This window comes from Osmerus mordax, chromosome 27 (assembly GCF_038355195.1).
Source record: "Osmerus mordax isolate fOsmMor3 chromosome 27, fOsmMor3.pri, whole genome shotgun sequence".
NCBI classification, from domain to species: domain Eukaryota; kingdom Metazoa; phylum Chordata; class Actinopteri; order Osmeriformes; family Osmeridae; genus Osmerus; species Osmerus mordax.
Window position 1 is genome coordinate 670,136 of NC_090076.1, and position 19,815 is coordinate 689,950.

At 40.9% G+C, this 19,815-nt stretch overlaps 1 protein-coding gene across 3 annotated transcripts in view; it reads left to right on the forward strand.

Annotated features, from left to right (window-relative positions):
- The first annotated feature begins 1,693 nt into the window (after positions 1-1,693).
- The window catches only part of rabggta (Rab geranylgeranyltransferase subunit alpha), a 58,886-nt gene continuing 40,764 nt past the window's right edge, over positions 1,694-19,815 (forward strand). For 2 of the 3 annotated variants that reach the window (XM_067230677.1, XM_067230678.1), the window contains exons 1-3: positions 1,694-1,753; positions 5,293-5,324; positions 5,477-5,587. In XM_067230677.1, coding sequence (XP_067086778.1) covers positions 5,322-5,324; positions 5,477-5,587 — 114 coding nt within the window. In that variant the 5' untranslated portion in view covers positions 1,694-1,753; positions 5,293-5,321. The remainder of the gene's footprint in view (positions 1,754-5,292; positions 5,325-5,476; positions 5,588-19,815) is intronic. The other variant, XM_067230679.1, reaches the window with a different exon arrangement.

Sequence of the window (19,815 nt, forward strand, 5' to 3'; positions counted from 1 at the left end):
ATCAGGGGAATATTTGTGGGGACAGTGGGGATGTGCTTGTGCAATATGAAAAGGCAGTGTACCATAACGGGGTTCGGGGGAATGTGTTTGTGCAACAGTCTGATTTGAGAACATTTATAAGTTCTTATTCAGGAACAGGATTTGTTCGACTGTACTGGGTTTCAGGCGGCTTCTCCTCTGGCTCACAATTTCTCCAGCCTTGGAGAAGATCCTCTCACAAGGCACTGAGGATGCTGGTGTGCACAGAAACTGCATGGCCACTTTAAATAACGGAGGGTAAAGGGCCTTGCGTGTGACCCAGTAGTCCAGAGGGTCCTCCGTCCTGGCCACATTTGGGGGATAACATATCAAAATGTTCCCATACTCTTGATCGCTTTCTTCCTCCGGTAGCATCCATATCGTCTTCTACTTTCTGCTCTTCTGCTAATATAACCTACTTCTCTTCTGCTGATGAACTATACTATTCTGCTAATGTAACCTACTTCTCGTCTGCTAATGATAATTCTCTAATCGTTTTCTAATAATAACTATGTACTCTACTAATGACTGTTTGCGCTTCTCCCAATGTAGTGTTCGCCTCCTATTAAGACGACAAGCACTGGTTTCTTTCCCTCTTTTAAGGTTTAGAAGTGCGCCACAACTTTGAACCAGTTCGTGACGTCTGAAGCATTTAACGTCATCAATCACGTGGCATCGTCATTTGACACAAGCTCCAAACCACTTTTTCGAAACTGTGCGTATTGGTTTTGCGACACAAGCATCGATGCGTCAGTGCCATATGTCCCATCCCTACTTGCTTGCCTCGGTTGCAGATGGGTCAATTTAATATGAAACAACCTGAACCCCCTTTGAGACAAGCTATTCTAACAACGTTGTCACCGGCAGTATTTTTCAGATGGAATCGCGATTCAAACGGTACCATCTGCTAACTGAAAATATGCCCTCAAACACGACTTTTTGGTCTCAGTCTAGAGCCCTGCGTGGAGAAGCTGAATTGTGCTACGAGCAAGCTAGCCTAGCTGCTGTTGCTAGCCAAACTTCACTGAGGGCATTATTTGAATGCGCCAGAAATTAACGTTTCTTTTGACAAAGTTTAGGCTGTGGCATTGAATACAGCGACGCACCACACAAGCTTGAGTTTAAATACATAATTTATTGTGACATTACTTACTGTACATGCAAGTCTTGAATTGCTTAAATGTATAATGCTGCTAGTACACTACACCACGGCACGATACAATACTTGCTGTGCTACAGCAATGCACGTTGTATCCATGCGTCGTTGCTAACGTGTGCTGACGTTGTGAGGTAGGCTAGCACTGAGTTCCCTTCGTTGACACAAGGCACTTTTTTACCACAAAAACTGAATTTCAGCCTAAACCGTGCAACGGAATGTAAATAACAATACAAGCAACTCGTGCGATTGTGCGATTAGCGTGTGGGGGGCCTCAAAAAATGAAAAAAAAAGTCCATAGCCCAGGGGCCTTAAGTGCTATTAAGACGCCCCTGCAGATACATGCTACTCCCTTTACCTGTATTTCTGGCTTCTTAGACTAGTGGTCACAGCTTTACACGCGCCTCCCGGTGAGCCATGTTTCAGTTTGTTTATCGTTTGAAACTGTCCGATCCACACTCCAGAGCAGAAGGTGGCGGTAATGCTCCCACAAACTGGATGCCAACCACCGTAATACAAGAAGACGTAGAAGACGACCAACTGAACGCACTGCAACGGCGGGTCTGGAGAGTGAATATTGTAAGCAACTTTATCGATTAAATAACATGTTTTTGTATTAATTGTTGAATCCGTAAGAATGAGCAAGGTTATAAATCCCGTAACGTAAACGTTCTTCGATGTAATGTTGGCTACTGTACTTCCTGCTATGGCTGTAGCTAACGGCCTCTAGCTAGTGTTGGGGTGGACATACTGTACAGGACATTTTATATCAGTTCTGTTCCGTTTCTTTTCATTACGTATGTAACCTAACGTAACTTAAATTTATCTGAAGTCAGATTTTAGTTACCTGTTGCCGTTTTCTCACACAACCTGTTTTTGGCCGTGATTTTAGTTTTTTTTTTTTGCAACGTTACACCGCTTTTAAGGTATTGAGACCGATGGCACCAAAATGCTATTTGGCATTCTGCGAATGTCTTTTACGTCATGAACGTTGATTTACAGCTTAGGTTTTACTTGAGTTTTATAACTAGCAAGAATAAATGTCAGTTAAGTATAATGCTTTCATCGAGTTGTTGTATTTATTTTAACCGTAGTAGCTGTGATAACAACGTTAGTAGTTACCGTAGCTAGCTATTTACGCTAATCTAGCTAGGTCCCACGACATGAACATTTCACTTTACATTTAGTCATTTAGCAGACGCTCTTATCCAGAGCGACTTACAGTAAGTACAGGGACATTCCCCCCGAGGCAAGTAGGGTGAAGTGCCTTGCCCAAGGACACAACGTCATTTTGCACGCCGGGAATCGAACTGGCAACCTTCAGATTACTGTGTCACATCATTTGAAACAAGTTAACAAGTTAACACTTGTCAATGGAGCGATCCCAGACCCTCTGTATAAATGAAATGTACGAGGGTCTGGTTAGGACCAGGCTAGTAAAAAAGGTTCTCCCTGAGAACTATATGTTTTGAACAATGTGTTTTCTATTTTTTGGTAAATTATTTACTGACTGATAGTGTGTATAATTTTGATCACTTTGTTTATGATTTGAGAGCGGTGTTTGATTTTGAGCACAGGTAAATCTGTTTTGAGGCGAAAGTTTCATTTTGCAAGAGGATTCAGAGGTTTTGTAAATAGTGCTTGAAGATGAGGTTTTGTGTTTACAGTTTTGATAAAATGGGTGACTGTTTAAAGAAATGTGTTTTAGCAATTGTGAAAAACTGTAATATGAGTTCCCCTAGCCTGCCTTTGGTCCCGCAGTGGCTAGAAATTTTGATCGAAATCAAGCCATGGGTATTCTTCTCCGCTTTTGAGAAAATGAAAGCTCAAACCTCGGTTTTGAAAATCTTCTCCTTATGTCGTCATAAGAGGGAAGGTTACCTCCCCTTTCTCTGCTTTGCCCGCACAGAGAATAGGGTTGCAAAATTCCGGGAATATTCAAAGTTGGAAACCTTCCACGGTAATATACGGGAATTAACTGGAAATTTTGGGGTAATTTAACTGTATTTACCTTGTCATAAGCAGACATGCATGCAAACATTTATAATACAACTTTTGTGTGGACATACATAGATCCTACTCTCACTGCTGTGAAAAGTTTGTCTGCTGTATACAAACAGGGCTCGACAATAACGATGGCCCGGGGCCAGTAAAAAGTAACGTTGTGACAGTTAAACTAGCAACTCACTGGCCCGATCGGGCCACTGCAAATTATTGATTGGAAAAAAAAATTGCATTATAAAAGTTAACATCCTTCATATGTTTTGCTATCTGCTAAATGCATAAATAACTTTGCGCGCACAGTTGGCAAATCAAGAGTTGAGTAGTGAGTGACCAGTGGTTGTCAAATTGTAATTCTCTAATCTCGATACATTTTTTAACAACTGGCGCGAGACAATAAAGTGAAGACGGCAGCAAAGTAGAGCTACGAGCTCAAACGGAAAAAACTTTTTTTATGGAACAAAGCACATGCACCGACAATTTTCGAAAACAATCCCTGACCAGCCATGCTAGCAGACAGCACCTGGTTTGCGTGACAGCTAAGCGGATGGTTGACAATCCATCTTCCAGGTCGTTGACCATGCTGGTCAGGAATTTAAATGTAGATGCCCATCGTGTTATTGCACGACTTATAACAACGGCATATCACGTAATTAAGACGGGCCATCCGTTCGCCTCGTTTGGGAGTCAGGTGGCTGAGCGGTTTGGGAATCGAGTTCGCCCATGGAAGGTTGGCTGGCATTGCCCTTTTTGGGGACAACTCCAAAAAATCTATTTACGCTGCTGAAACAACACCACTTTGCTGGTTTACACTTTGCCTTTTGCGACATAACTCCTCTTTTCAACGATCGCCTGATCTGGGATCCACAGTCTAAGCTTATTGAGGTCTAGCTTTAATTAGCGTTGCCTGTTAGTGGAACGGAATGTTAGTGGAACGGCTTGAGGCTTAAGTCTAAGTTGACGTTTACCCAAGTGAGACTTATTCGTGTTAGCGCAACTTGCGTTAGCGACGTTGATGGAACACCCCCCAGGAGAGCAAAGCCATGCCATCCAATAGTCAACATGTATGTGAAATGAAACTTGTAATGGAAAGTATCCACAAACCTTTCTTCCAGTGGGTACTCCAGATACACTGTAACAAAAGTTTGTAAATTGTACGATACAATTTTAGGCTAGTTGCAGTAAATCTATAGTATTTATTTTACAGTAAGCTTTGACCAGAACTGGTGAAAGCTTACTGTAAAATAAATACTATAGATTTACTGCAACTGATCAGATTAACATTGTAAATTACACTTGTAGGCCTAAATATCTTTTCAAGATCAGAGGTGACAACTATATTTGAACATTTAATCTTCATTAAAAAATGGTTAAACAGAGGGATTTTCATCAACTACATTTAAATCTACATAGAATTCCATATGGAAATCACAGGAAGTGATGTCAGCTTAAATAAATACCTAGCCTCTTATTACCACTATCGATATTCTTATTTCTTATTCCTAATAGGCAACAGCTATGGTATTATAGTAGCTTAACTGGAATTTTCGGTTTAGTGAGAGTGAACAGATGCTTACAAATAACCAGTGGAGCGGATTTTCATGATAAAACCGAAATTGGCTATCAGCCGATTCTGAAATGGTATAAATAATAGCAGTCAAATTCCTGATTGGAGTATCAGTCATTCCTTTGTTCCAGTGGATCCCATTTGAGGGAGCACCTTAACCCTTGTGTTAACTTCAGGTCATTCTGACCCATCAGTCATTGTGACCAACTGTCGTATTGCGACAACTTTACCGCATACAAAAACAAAGTGAAGCATTTTCTTTTAACCGTTGGGCTGTCTCAGACCCCCACATTGCGAAGGTTAAAAGAAAATTATTTTTATTTGTTTTTGTATTGAGTAAAATTGAGTAAACACAACGATGGTTTGTTATGAACCTTTGGGTCATGTGACCCGAATGCAGTACAAGGGTTAAATATGGTGTAAGATTTGTTTGTTGAAAAGCTCTGAGTTTAAAGGGATACCCTTTGGTTACTGGCTGTGCAGCTACTTTTAATTCTAGATGGCCTGACATGCATTGAAACATTGCTACATCTTTGTATTTGTCTTTTAGATCTTGATAACCTCTCTCCAACTTTCACCATGGTGAGTCATTTTCTTGATAGTTGTCTTGGGTTTTGGGATACTTTGATAATCAAACTATCTTTATTTTTGTTTTATATTCAGAACCACGTGTCTGGTGAGACACGTGGTTGATATACTGCAATAAGCTCTCGATGCCCTTCTCTCTTTGAAAGCATGGACGAGTGAAGCTGAAGTCTACTGCTCAGCAGGAGGTGGAGAAGAAAATAGAGCGAGAGAAGAAACTGAAGATGTATGTGACTGCTCGAGATGCCTGTTTTACTAAGGTATGGGTGACATGGACACAGGATGTAGCCAAAGCTGAATACTTTATTTGGAAATGCACAGAATGTGTTGTTTAGATAATTAGAATCTGAATAATACTTGTAAACTTCTGATTATTTATTTTGTACTTTTGCTTCTTTCTGCGTTTTAGACCATTTGTCAAAATGTAGGCAAAAATGCATGTAAAACAACATGCAAGTCGTACTGTCTTGTGTAACCCAATACTGTGTTCACCTTGCAGTGTTTCCCCTAGGTTTACAGCTTTGGGGGGTAAAGATCACTTATTTTGTGATCGGGCGCTATATATATAAAAAATAAAAAATATTCAATTTTTTAATTAACTTGACATTCCAGGGGGAGGCGGGGGGTGCCATTGGGGGGACGGGGAGCCCCCCTTATATAATGGTAGGGCAAACTGCCTTGCTACATCATCTCCCTTGTATCGGGCTCTTTTATTAAAGTAATCCGTGATCTTGACTTTTCTGTTGTCCATGATCAGTCAATGGACAAGACCAATCACCTATTTAAAATATAGCTGCAAGCAGCAATGGCGGATTCCTCATCAAAGTTGCAGACTGTTTTAATATTGACATGTTAGAGCAGGGGTGTCAAACATACGGCCCGCGGGCCGAATCCGGAGGCAGAAGCGCTCATTGCCACAGGCAGCAGCGCTCGCTGCTCGCTTTGTGACGTGTTTGACGTCAAACACGTCACGAAGCAAGGTAATCAGCAGAGGAGAGCCCAGGCAGATAAACAGTGGGCTGATGTCTGAGTTTTTGGTCTTTATATTTCTAGTTTATTGTAGAAAGACCTTAAAATAGGGTTTATCATCAAAAACCTTCACCAATGATTTAAACATCAAGAAATATTGTCGTTATGTATGCGTTATTATGCTATGATTTTACTGGTCTGTCCCACTTGAGATCAAAGTGGGGAGTATGTGGCCCCTTACCTAAAATTAGTTTGACACCAGTGGCGGCTGCTGGTCTTTCAAACAGGGGAAGCTCGTTTTCGGCCTACATCATATACATTTTCAGATCACTGGCTAGTTCACCCCTATGACACTAGCCTAGCCTACTGTATGAATGAATGAACGAACTATCTAACCAAAAAATATTTAAACCCGAAGGAAATATGGGAATTAGGTTAAACTGAAACAAGGAATGTGATGCATAATTGTATGAAATGTGTGATGAAAATTGGCTAGCAATTTCTCCAAGCAAATACCAAGAAATAGGTTGCAGCAGTTTGTCTTTCAACTACAGCTGCAAAATCCGTGATGGGACTGAGCTTGAATAGCTTCGGCGACTTTTTATAGTACAAAATCGCTGTCAATCAAAAGGAGATGCAGTCTTTCGACAGACCCTCCAATCCTCACACGGAAGCCCACCGTCCAGGCCAGCCCACTCCTACATTCACCCCCAGAGACGCTGAGCGTCCAGGGCGGGACATAATCGCAGCATTTATCCAATGACCGTATAGTTTCGAAGCACTGAAAAAAACTGTTCAACGCAGCCCCATTGAAGTCCATGGAAGCTGAGCTTCAACAGGTAAATGCACTGTGACACTACGGGAATGTATGAGAAGGAAAGCAGTGAGTCAACCTGCTAATATATGTAGCTGATTCTGAACAAACTCGTCTTCGATATGAACGTGTTCTAACGCATTTAAAATGTTAACAAAATCGTACCTTTGCTATATTCCTCAGGTGAAAGAAAGCTGTTTTGGTCACTTTCTTAATGTGAGAGTTGAAATTCAAATCTGAGTCCAGGATTACACCGAGACTCGTCACCTCTGGTTTAAGACAGGGGGTTAAGCCTCCAAGATTCTTAATAAGCATCTCTCTTTTGGATTTGGGGCCACATAGTAGGACTTCGGTTTTGTCTTCATTTAATTTAAGAAAGTTATCATTCATCCATTTGTTTATTGCCAACAGGCAGTTGGTAATGGAATTGATGGCCGTTGCATCGTTGGGTTCAGTGGATATATATAGTTGTGTGTCATCCGCATAGCTATGGAAATCTATGTTATGTTCTCTGATTATGTCGCCGAGTGGTAACATATAAAGAGAAAAAAGTAATGGACCTAAGCAGCTTCCTTGAGCAACCCCGTAGCAGTTCTCATGTTTCTTGGACCTATGGTCACCTAAACTAACATAAAACGTCCTTCCTGTGATATATGATTTCAGCCAGTTCAATACACTATCCGTGAACCCAATAAGCTTTTCCAGTCTATTGATTAGGATGTCGTGATCAATTGTATCAAATGCTGCACTGAGATCTAACAGGATAAGGATAGAGACTTTATTTGCATCAGAGTTTAGTCTGAGGTCGCTAATTATTTTGGTGAGAGCAGTTTCAGTACTGTGATATTTCCTGAAACCTGACTGCGAGACTTCCAGGATGTTATTTTCTTCAAGAAAAGAATTTAATTGGACTAAAACTATCTTTTCCAGTATTTTACTAATAAATGGAAGGTTTGATATTGGTCTGTAATTTGCAAGTAGACTGTTATCCAATTTGGGTTTCTTTAATAGGGGCTTTACAACAGCTGTTTTGAAGGCATCTGGGAAGACGCCAGTTCTAAGGGATGTGTTTATAATCTCTAGCACCGGACCTGAGACACTATCAAACACTCGCTTAAAGAATGTTTTGGGTATAGGATCAATATCTGAGGTTGTGGAGTTAGATTCGCTGACAATTTTGGAAAGTTCACTAAGTGTGATACAGGTAAATGTGCTCATGGTTATGTTGCAGAATCTACTGATGTCAGTTTCGACCCCACTATTAATAATACTCGCTCTGATCAGAGTTATTTTGTTCTTGAAGAACAAAGCAAGCTCTTCACATTTAACTGCTGAGGATGGAGGTGGGGCAGGGACAGTGTTTAGCAGCTGGTCAATGGTGGAGAAAAGAACTCTGGAATTTCTGGCATTTTCTGTAATAATGTTGGAGAAATATTCTCTCCTTGCTAGACGGATGGTTTTGTTATAGGTGGTTAGTGTATATTTGTAGATATTGTAGTGGATAGTGATCTTTGTTTTCCTCCATTTTCTCTCTGCTGCATGGCATTTTCTTTTTGTTTCACTAACATTTTTATTTCTCAGCCATGGGGAGGTTCTGCTTGTGCACTTTTTTATTTTCAGTGGTGCAACAGAGTCTAACACAGATAATAGTGGATCATTGAGGTTCTCTACCATTTCATTCAGAGAGCAATCATGGTTAGTCGGCTCATATAGAGCAAATTGTTCAGAAAATGTCATCATAGCTGTATCGTCTAAATATCTTCTATGGACTAATAATTCTTTTTTGGTTTTTGTTAGGATAATTTCCACATTAAAAAGTATATAATGATTTAATCCAGTTGTTATCACTAGATCTAGTGTGTTTCCGTGCCGGTGTGTTGGGTCTGTTATGTGTTGAGATAGATTGAAACTGTCAAGGAGATTTAAGAGCTCAATAGTTCTTGGGTCTGCTTTTTTATTTACTTGGATATTTAAGTCTCCGTTTAAAACTACTTTGTCATATCTAGTGACACATAGTGATAATAGTTCAGAGAATTCTTGTATGAATATTGGCGAGTGCTTGGGTGGCCGATATATATAATAACAAAAAGTATTGATTCGGTTTTGAGCTCTATAGCAAGATATTCATATGATGTGAATTCACCTAGCTCAGTGATTTTGAACAACAGTTTAGAGGAGAAAATAGCTGCGACTCCTCCACCTTTTTTTTATGTCCTTGAAACTTGGTGAAAGCTGTAATCAGGCGGACACGCTTCTATCAAAGTTGCTATTGCCGTGTCATTGTTTAGCCAGGTTTCTGTTAGACAGATGCAGTCTAAGTTGTTTTCTTTGACCAGATCATTAACTAGGAATGTTTTGTTATTTAGTGATCTAACATTTAGAAGGGCCAGTTTCATCTGTGGGGTATTAACAGATAAAACAGGGGTAGATAAATCTGTTGGAAGAATATGGATAGTTCTGTGACTTCTAACACTAGTTTCAGGTTTGTAACCATGCATTTTACCATGCCATTTTCTGTTTGTGATGATGACTGGTATGTCCAATGAAATAGCATGGTGGCTGTCCTAGCGTAGCTTTTCTTTGGGAAAGTCTCTGTCACTGAGCTGTTCCATCACAAGGGAATTCATCCGGGGGGTGCAGATCTGTGCAGGGCCCATGTCCTTGCAGGAGGCTTTTTGAATGTTGTGTTCTGTTCCATGGGAGGTTGTTTGGGGTGCGTCAGTCAGCTTAGACACAACAGGGATAGGGAGAGAAGCTTGATTTGTGGTCAGGAGCACGTGATTGATGTTTGCTGTTAGTAGTCGAGATCCTCTACGGTTTGGGTGGAGTCCGTCAGCTTGAAAACGGTCTGCACAGTTCCAGAATACATTGAAGTTATCGATAAATCTCAGTTTGTGTGTCAGACAGACAGATGTCAACCATGTGTTGAAAGATAGTAGTCGACTGAAGGCTTCTTTTCCTCTGCGAAAGCATGCAATCGGTCCACTGATGAATACATCTTGATATCTGTTAAGTGTGTTCAGTAGCTGGGTGAAATGTTTTTTAAGTATCTCAGTGCCAGTGTTCTTGTGTAGGATATCAAACGAGCCAGTGTGGATGATAATCTTAGGGTTGTTTGGTTTATTGTTGAGGATTGTTTGTACCTCTGAGGACAGTTCCTCGACAGATGTGTTGCTAAGACAAATATTTTCTGTCTTTGCCAGTTTAACATGTGCTGTCATGGCATCTCCAATCAAGATAGTGGCCATATGTGGTGTTGTGTGTGCATTTCTAACGTTTGCCTTATCAGTAGCTGCGGGGCCAGTTCTTCTTGGGTTAGCAATGATAGGACCTTGTGCTAGACCAAGGTTAGACACTGCGTTAGTGCTAGCAGTAGATTCTATAGTGCTAGCTCCTCTAAGTGTTGATGGGCTGTGGGTAGTCTTAGCATACCTTGGATCTTGATAATCCTGTGATATTGTTGTCTGATTAGGCTTGATAGGGGGTCGAACAGCGCCCCGAGTGGTCCGAGAGGGGCTTGGAGTGAAATGGGGGACTCCCGGTCGCAGCACACGATGATGTGTTGGATTTGCATGTGTGTAGTAGCTACCATCATGGTGTGTCGGCGATCTGGGCCCTTCATGTTTGTTAGCTGCGTGGCTAGCACTCCTGTGCCTTTTTCGCCTTGGATTCCACACACAAGGGAGAGAAAGTTCCCAGTGGTTCGAAACTGTTTCTGAGTGTGACAGGAGGAGAGGTGATGCAGGAAGAGTTTCTGCCTTGCTTTTTTTTGCTGTTTATCCTTGGTGACAGTCCCATCTCTGATGAAGGTAGAAGCGGCGCTAGGCCTCTTTGGTTTAGCGCCGAGAGCAGGCCATGACTCATCCGGTCCAACGGCCGGTGGAGAGAAAGCTGGTTCCAAGGGTGGCTCATTGGCAGGTAGCTTAGCCTCCGGGCTAGGTAGCATGGAATCTATGAAGTCTTCGGTCTCTCTGATATCTAAGAGGGTTCTGACTCTTAGCTCCAGTTCGACTATCCTCTGAGTAAGTTGTTTGCAGTCATTACAAGCCATAGTTCTACAGGGAACAAGCTTTAGTTTGCTTGCCTGTGGTCAGTCTTGGAGGGCAGCCCAAAATACTTCTGTTCTCCTTGGGCTTCAGTCCTCTCAGGTTGTTCCTTTTTGTAGTATTTGATTTTAAGTAATATCTTCAAAAACTATCCAAATGATTGAAACTTCAGAGCATTTCTCCGTGAATAACTAGACAATACGATAGAAGCCAAGCAGGGAAGCAAGCAGGGAAGGTCAGGGGGAGGAGAGGGAAAGAAAATGTGACTGCCTTCGTTGAGAGCGTACTACTAAAAGAATACATTTACATTTTACATTTAGTCATTTAGCAGACACTCTTATCCAGAGCGACTTACAGTAAGTACAGGGACATTCCCCCGAGGCAAGTAGGGTGAAGTGTCTTGCCCAAGGACACAACGTCAGTTGGCATGACCAGGAATCGAACTGGCAACCTTCGGATTACTAGCCCGATTCCCTCACCACTCAGCCACCTGACTCCCTATACCACCAACATTGTTGTGTATATATATATATATACCTTTTTTAACGCATTATTATATATATATATTATTTCAGTTCACAATCATCAGTAATCACATTGAACCTTATGTATACCTAGCACACAGACAGACTGCTTGTCCTAGGCTAAAGAGTCTCGGATTTTTTAAAAGGCGGCTCCAAAAAAAAAAAAAAAGAGGCAAAAGGCTAAAAGTTAAAATCTTAGGCCTGTTTGTTGCTAATCAACCGAAACGAGTCTTCAGCGACACTGCAATCAATGCACGCAACAAATCAGACAGCATTCATTAATGTTACACAGCTAACAATACATTAGTTACACTGTACTCCAACCACGCAAACTGTTCCAACTAGCTTTTACAAAAACTCCTTTGTTGGACTCCAAACATGCGAGGTAGATATTTCTGGAGTTTTGGTCTTCTCAGACCATCCTGTGCATCCATGCTAATTTCACTGATGCTGCTAGGTCCATGGTTAGCACCCTCAGTAGTGGTGGAGGGTTGACCTCCTTGACCACAACGTTCTTAAAAAATCCACACCAGATACCCCTGCCATATCTTCTTCTTCTACGTCACTCTCGTTTCTTAATCGTTCTTCCAAACATGGACATTTAGGTAGCAAAAACTGATGCATTGTTGATGTTAACTTGAAACTACCATGCACTAGCTCGCTTTCTCCTTCAACCGTCCGGTAACGTCAACGTTTACGTGTGCGACGTGAAAATTGGGTCATAGGGTATGACAGAATGATTGCTCTGTGTCTAAAACATTCTGTTAATTTCAATCATTATAATTTCAATAGTTATTATTTTCTTTGAGTTAAATATTATTATCACACAATAAATAACGCAGAATGATGTTGATCTTAAAATGATACTACAACACACACAAAAAGTAATTAGCTAGCTGAAGTATGTTACTGTCTGAGCAGTGTGGAGCTGGCAGTTGGTTTACTGGACATTCTAAAGACAGTCACCAACTACTGCCAACTTAAGAATGTTGGAGAATGTTGGCGTTTGTCGGGGCAGTGTGCAAGCTGCATTACACCAAGATTGGTGACAGTTGTGGAGAGGGGAATGTCATAACTACAGATAGTTATACCGGTTATGGAGGATGACTGGATTTGATGTGAGGTGCCAACAAGAATTGCCTCAGTTTTGGAGCTGTTTAGCTGGAGGAAGTTGTGTTTCATCCACACCTTTATCTCTTCCAGACAGGCGGTGAGTGAAGGCAGAGATTATTTTTTTGAAGCTGCAGAGGTGTGTGTTTCCAATTTCATGTACAGTTGTGTGTCATCAGCATAGCAGTGAAATGAGACTCCATAGCGGCTAATGACATGGCCAAGGGGGAGGATGTAAATGATGAAGAGTATGGGGCCAAGGACTGACCCCTTGGGGACCCTGCAGGTGACTGTGTGTTGCTGGGACCTTGCACTTCCAAGTGAAATGTAATCTGTTCTGTCAGTGAGGTACGATTTAAACCAGTTAAGAGCATGAGACCAGTGGTTTGGTGTAGCCGGTTGAGGAGTATGCCATGATCCACAGTGTCGAAAGCAGCATCGAGTATGAGGAGAGAAGGTGAGCCAGCATCGGCTGCCATTTGTAGGTTGTTCCAGGGCTGTTTCTGTGCTGTGGGCAGAGCAGAAACTAGAGTGGAATTTTTCGAAAAGGTTGTTATGTTTAAGATGGTCCTGGAGGTGTGCGGCAACAACTTTTTCCAGTACTTTGGAGAGGAATGGGAGATTTGAAATAGGCCTGTAATTTGCAAATGCATCTGGTTCGAAGGGTGTTTAGATTGAAGTGTTACTGCATAAAAAAACTATAGCATTATTAGCTAGGGTCCAATTTGTCCCAAGTTCTAACAGCTCTAATTCAGTTGTCTTTTGACATATCAAGGTGAACGTTTGCACAGTACTTCAGAGTGATGTAATCTTGAAGCCCATTGTGAAGATTAACTGACACATAGATATGAGGCCATGTAAACATTTACATAAACACGCCCCTTTTCAGCGATTTTGTACCTCATCTAAACACCAAATTGGCAGACATGTATCCTACACATACCTACCGCGTTTCAAGTCAATCGGAGCTACGGTTCATGACGAGAAGGTTTTGCAGGTGTTTCCAAATTTTCATTGTACATTAAAATCCATAATAGCGGACTTTATGGGTCCTTGAAGCTTTTGTGTCCATCATGAGAAATAAGGCATATATACAAATTTCCTGACAATTTGGACTTATGGGGGAGAAATGCCACAACTTTACAAAGCCACAACCACTTCTGGGGCCAGTTGCATGAACTTAGTTTAAGACTAGTCTTAGCCGTAGGCTGTCTTAAATTGTCAGGTTAGACTAATCTAAAGTCTGTTGCATAAATAGTAAGACTGACTTAATTTGAGGTAGAAAAGTTAGCCACCTCTCCCCCTGGCTAAACCTTGCGGTAAGGGCTTAGTTGCTATGCCAATAATCTGTTAGTACGCTACGTCATTATCTTAGCATAATATATTACAAAAGGAACTAGAGAGGGTACAATTTCTGGGGAAATTGTAGGGTGTGCTAGCTTGCGTCGGTTGCAGAGGGGTCCGTTTTTTAATGAAATGTTTACAACTGACATTTCTGAATATTTTATATAAAATGCATACTTATTATTTATAAAGATTATAGATTTAAAAGCATACATTTGTTGCTGCTCATTTACAACTCAAAATACTAAGAGTGAAGTGTAGAATGAAACAGTTGTCTTCTCATTTCCCCTGCAAGAGGGAATGGTGATTGGCTATATCAGCCTCATAGTTGAATCAAAATGAATAAATTGGGCAGTCCGGTGTAAAAATGGTCCTAATCTCTATGACTTAAACGTCCTTTTAAGTTTTTCCCTTCTCATGATATTTTCAGGCATTTAGCCTACTCATATTGCATTCATTCATTAATAAAGAACCCCCTTTGAAGCTTATTCTAACAACAACGTTGACACCGGCAGTAGGCCTATCTCAGATGGAATCGCGATTCAAACAGTAACATCTGCTAACTGAAAATATGCCCCCAAAAGCTTGACATTTATTTAGGGGAAAATCGCTCATTCATAAAAAGCTCACTGGTATGGCCCTGTGTGGAGAAGCTGCCCCGGTAAATTGTACTACTACTAGACTACTGCTGTGTTCGTCTTGGTAGTGATTGCATTGGTTGAATTCGATTTAACGTTCTGTTGTACGGTTTAGGCTGAAATTAATTATTTTCATGAACAGATTGACAAAGTTTAGGCTGTGGCAATGAAGTTCAGGTTAGTAGTCAGATAGTTTCACCTATTGAAAGACTTTTGATTTAAGTAAGGGGAGTGCCAAACATGTTCTGTCGCCGTTTCACTTCCTAAACAGCTGTGTAGATGTTTTTGTAGTGTCTCGTGTAGGCTACAGCGTTGCAGTGAGCTACACTGGTTTGAAACCACAGGTAATGATCATTTCACCAGCAAATCATTTACTTGTTATCGAATTTCAGAATAAATCCTACAACGAAAATGTATTTGTGAGGAATGTTCATTTTAACGATTGAAAACAGATGCATCATAGACCGCTGTAGTATGTGTTGCCCGGGCAACAGAGGCTAATGTCATGATGCTAACGCTGCGTTCACACTGCAGCGGAGCGGGCGGCGCGGGGCGTCGGCTTCCAATTCATTTTCAATGAAACCAGGCGTTGACGCTCGCGTAGGGCATTGTGGGAAGGCGAGCGGAGCGTTGCAAGTTGGATTTTCTCAACTTTATGTAAATGAGGAGCGTGAAAACGCTAGCGTTGGCCAATCGGATTGGTTTCTTGTTTCTTGTAACGTAGCAACTGTTCGTCATGGTAAACATTTCTAGGTTTGACAATTTCAAGATGGAGGAGAAACTTTTCGTATGTGTCTGCACACCCAGTTCTGTTCAGAACAAAGTTACTAATGTGACGAGCCTGAATTTAAAGAATACATTAAACTAATAATGCATGGTGCATGGTTGCCGATGTCGTCATTGTTCCTAGTGTGTTTTTATAGCCTACTTTTAAATATAGTCTTGTCACATTACGTGACTGTTCTGTGCCACTGCTAGCTCGCTAGCCCAGCCTACAAACGACTGGTTGAGTGACCGGTGGCGTAACATGTATTCTACTGTAATGTTGCACTAGTAAAATCTTGCACTTACATAAATGTTGTGTAAAAGTGGTATTTTGATCGATATTGTGAGTACATGAACCCAAATCTGCACGCTTGGCCATGACTACAACAGTGACCTTCGAGAACTACAACTCTGTATTAACTTGTCTAACACGCCCCAAGTGTGGTGTACTGTGGGAAGGCAAGCGATGCAGAGCGTTAAAAAACGCTGCAGTGTGAACGCAGCGTAATGCTTCAGTGAAATAGTAGACTAGTGTTTCCGAAAGTAGATTTACTTCCTTAATAATATCAGCTGATATTGTACATTACACTTCACAATTGTGTTTCATATCACAAAGTAAAATGAGTAAATAGTTATCACCCTGGCCTCTTTGCTTGTGGTGTTTCTGCAGCTGCCTTGCAGTAAAGCTATAGTTAGGCTAGCTATCTCCCAGAAGTTAAGGAGCTGCTAAACGAATGTTCTGCTACAGGTAGTCACGCGTGTTTTCGTGACGTTAGTGATGTTAGTAACATCAGTGGCTGTGGCTAGCGAGTTAGCCACCGATAGCTTCACTTTTCGTCAAACAAAAACGTAATTTCAACTTAAACCATGCAACGTAACGTAAATAAAAATAGAAGCAACTCAATTGCTACCAAGACAAACCGTTTGACACTGACATTGTCTATGTAGTCCAAATATTGAGGGATCCTTAGGGGTGGGAAAAGAAACAATAATACATAATAAATATATTTGAGAGAGAACAATGGTTGTGCTCTTGCCCAAGGCTTGAGCACACCCAATTAAGTGTGTTATTTGTAACTGCAGAAAATGTTGACTGGGTTCTGCTTTTCCGCTAAAATGTCATTTTATTAAACGAGCGAGTAGATGACAACATAACTCACTTTATTGACGCTAGCGCCAGCCATCTGCGTTGGAGTTATTGGTTAATGGAAGTAGCGTTGGGGTTAACAGCTTAACCCGTTAAGGAGTAGCTTCGCACATATGTGATCGTTCGAATTCGGGTTTCACAGCTTAACGTCGCACATGTGCGATTCTGAACATTCCAATCGACTATTTGCCGATGGACAAAAACTATATGACAAACGTCTGTTATTACATGCTATATTAATATAACTTTTAGCTAGGAACATTTTTTGTTATGAAGTTAAACTATACTTTGTCACGAAATATAGTTGTAGCAAATAGCAAATGTTCGTCTTGAAAATTCCGTTGGCTAATTACCTAAATAATGAAAATAAATAATAACTGAACTTGTAACAGTTTTGTTGCAAAGCACACTAATATGGTGAAATGTTATCACGTGTTTGTTGAGTTAAAACCGAAATATTGTTGTTGCATAGCAAGCATCATAGCAAAAAGGCTAACAAACGTAAGAGTTAGCCTATACCCACCAATTAACATTAGCCCTTCATTCATGACATGGATACCGTAATAATCATACAGAGACATATTTGCATACCTTTATCTTCTTCTTGTTTCTCCTCTTCTTTTCTTTTTTTTTTTCGAAATTGGGCACTTGATGGCTTACTTGACCTTTTCCTGTCCATCTTCTTTGGCAACTTCTTTGGCACTCAACAGTCAACAGATTTCCCATCCCCCCAACACTGTCACTCACGACCAGAAGTCAAGACTAAACCAATTCATCTTGGTGACCACAATCGTTTTGTGTTACATATTTTTATTAGCCATTTCACACAATTAAAAAAAACTAAAATGTGCAGGAACTTTAGGCCTATATTTATAATATTATGAATAAAATGTTTTTATTTGGAAGAAAGTCGAGGTGCAACTGACTTTAGCCCACTAATTTAGAGTATTGCACTATACAGTGGACCCCCCCCCCCCCCCCCCCAGTGAAATGATAGAAAAGAGAAAACCGCTTCGCAGCGCAGAGATTTTTGTTTATTTATTTTATGCTCGTGTGTGACATGAAAAAACATGAAAAAATGCCGCCCCGGGCAGCTGCCCGGTCCGCCCGTGAGTAAAACCGCCCCTGTTGGTAGATTTACATGACAACATGGGTTATTTATTTGAATGAAACACAGTCAGGAACAAGAAATAACGTTAGCCCCATTGCCAATAAACTCAGTCATCACACATTCTACCGATGCTAGATACAGGCAGGATACGTTAGCATTGCTAGTAACTGTTAGCGACAACATCATACAGCTTGTGGTTGTGATAAACCTAAGGTCGGAACAGCACCTCTTTTCAGCAACAGCTTCATAGCAAATCATGCTTTACATTGTCCCAGGTTTTCAAAACTCTCCTCGGTGACATGGCAAATTAATACTTAAGCGTCGTACTTAATAGGGATATTCCCATAGATCAGCCATGCCTGTCAAGTGTAAGTGTCGTACTTAATAGGGATATTCCCATAGATCAGCCATGCCTGTCAAGTGTCTTGTTCTTTGGGAAGATGGTGAAAAGTGTCAGGATTCCCGGTACAGCCTGGAACACTGCATTTACAGTGTTCTATTTTCAATAGCTTGAAAACTTATTAACCTTTTCATAATCCTGTTAAATTTGCCTGAAAACGCCTAAACAGCATACCCAAAGTAAATTGAAAGCTGTTCTTGAACCATTTGGAGTACATGATGTAAATGATCTCTTTTGAAAGCTGACACTCTGAAGTTATTTCCCCTGTTGTCAGGACCCCTGTCAGTCCTACTGGTGTTGAGTAATAGAAGCTTGAACACAAGGAAAGTGAAAGTTTCTATTTCCGCCTAGATTTTGTTTTGAAAACAGAGGCCTGAAGAGGCCTAGAGGTGGTAGGTATTAGCTGGAAGACTAAATTGGACCACAGGTTGAAGCCTTATCCAATTCAAATCAAAAGTCAAACATAATACCACAATATATTCATATTTGACACATGTTTTTATAAGAGTACATCCAGGCGTTTTCTAAACGGGCCTTTTGGAGACTCCAAAATGACCCTTTGTAACCAAGGTCAAATACTTAGGATAAAAAGGTATTATTTTTCATAATTGTTATCTCTAATGAAAGGTGGTACTTAGAACTATTATATATAATAGCTAAATCCCTAATTAGTATTACTGAAACACAAAAACTGAAGCATGAACACATTGGAGTGCTTTATCTGATTCACAGGATTGGCGGACAAAGAACACTGATTCTGTCAACCATATTGCGCAATTTACTTTTATTTTGAAGGCTCCACAGACACATACAAATGAGGTATTGGCATTTTCAGCTAGCTGTCAGCTACAAGGCTAACGAGCTAATTTCGAAGCCAGTTCGAGAAATTTGTTTAGAACGAGTGTGGGTGGGGGGGGGGGGGGTTGCAGGACGCACAGACCTAGTTGGCTTTAGAGGGCTGTCAACGGGGCATGGAAGCTCCTATGGGTCAAACAAGGTGTCAATCAAAAGGGGAGGGTTCAACCGACATTTTGATGCCTTCATATCGTAAATACTCTGTTGCTAACCGGAGAAAAGAACACTTTTATGTGAACAAGTTGTTTCTTCCGTCGGCTAACTTGCATAATGAAACAAAGGATAATGGCTATTCATGAACGTAAAACATTGTATTTAGACGAATTACTTTACATGGTTAGATACTTTGAACCCTTGGGAATGTACGCAGATCAAGTTTTGATGTGTTGTTTGCATACCTGGACGACACGGAACCTTTGAGGGTAAGTAGAGACGTTTGGCTTTCTAAACAACACCAAAGTGGTGACTGGACAAAGACGTTGACTAAACTTGTTGTTGTGACTCGATCTTGAAATGGTTTACATATCTACAAGCACAATAATCGTAGCTTTCCAATGATGTATAACGTGTAGTAATCTAAAAAATATATTTATTAACATTACATTACATTTACATTTAGTCATTTATCAGACACTCTTATCCAGAGCGACTTACAGTAAGTACAGGGACATTCCCCCCGAGGCAAGCAGGGTGAAGTGCCTTGCCCAAGGACACAACGTCATCTGGCACGGCCGGGAATCGAACTGGCAACCTTCTGATTACAAG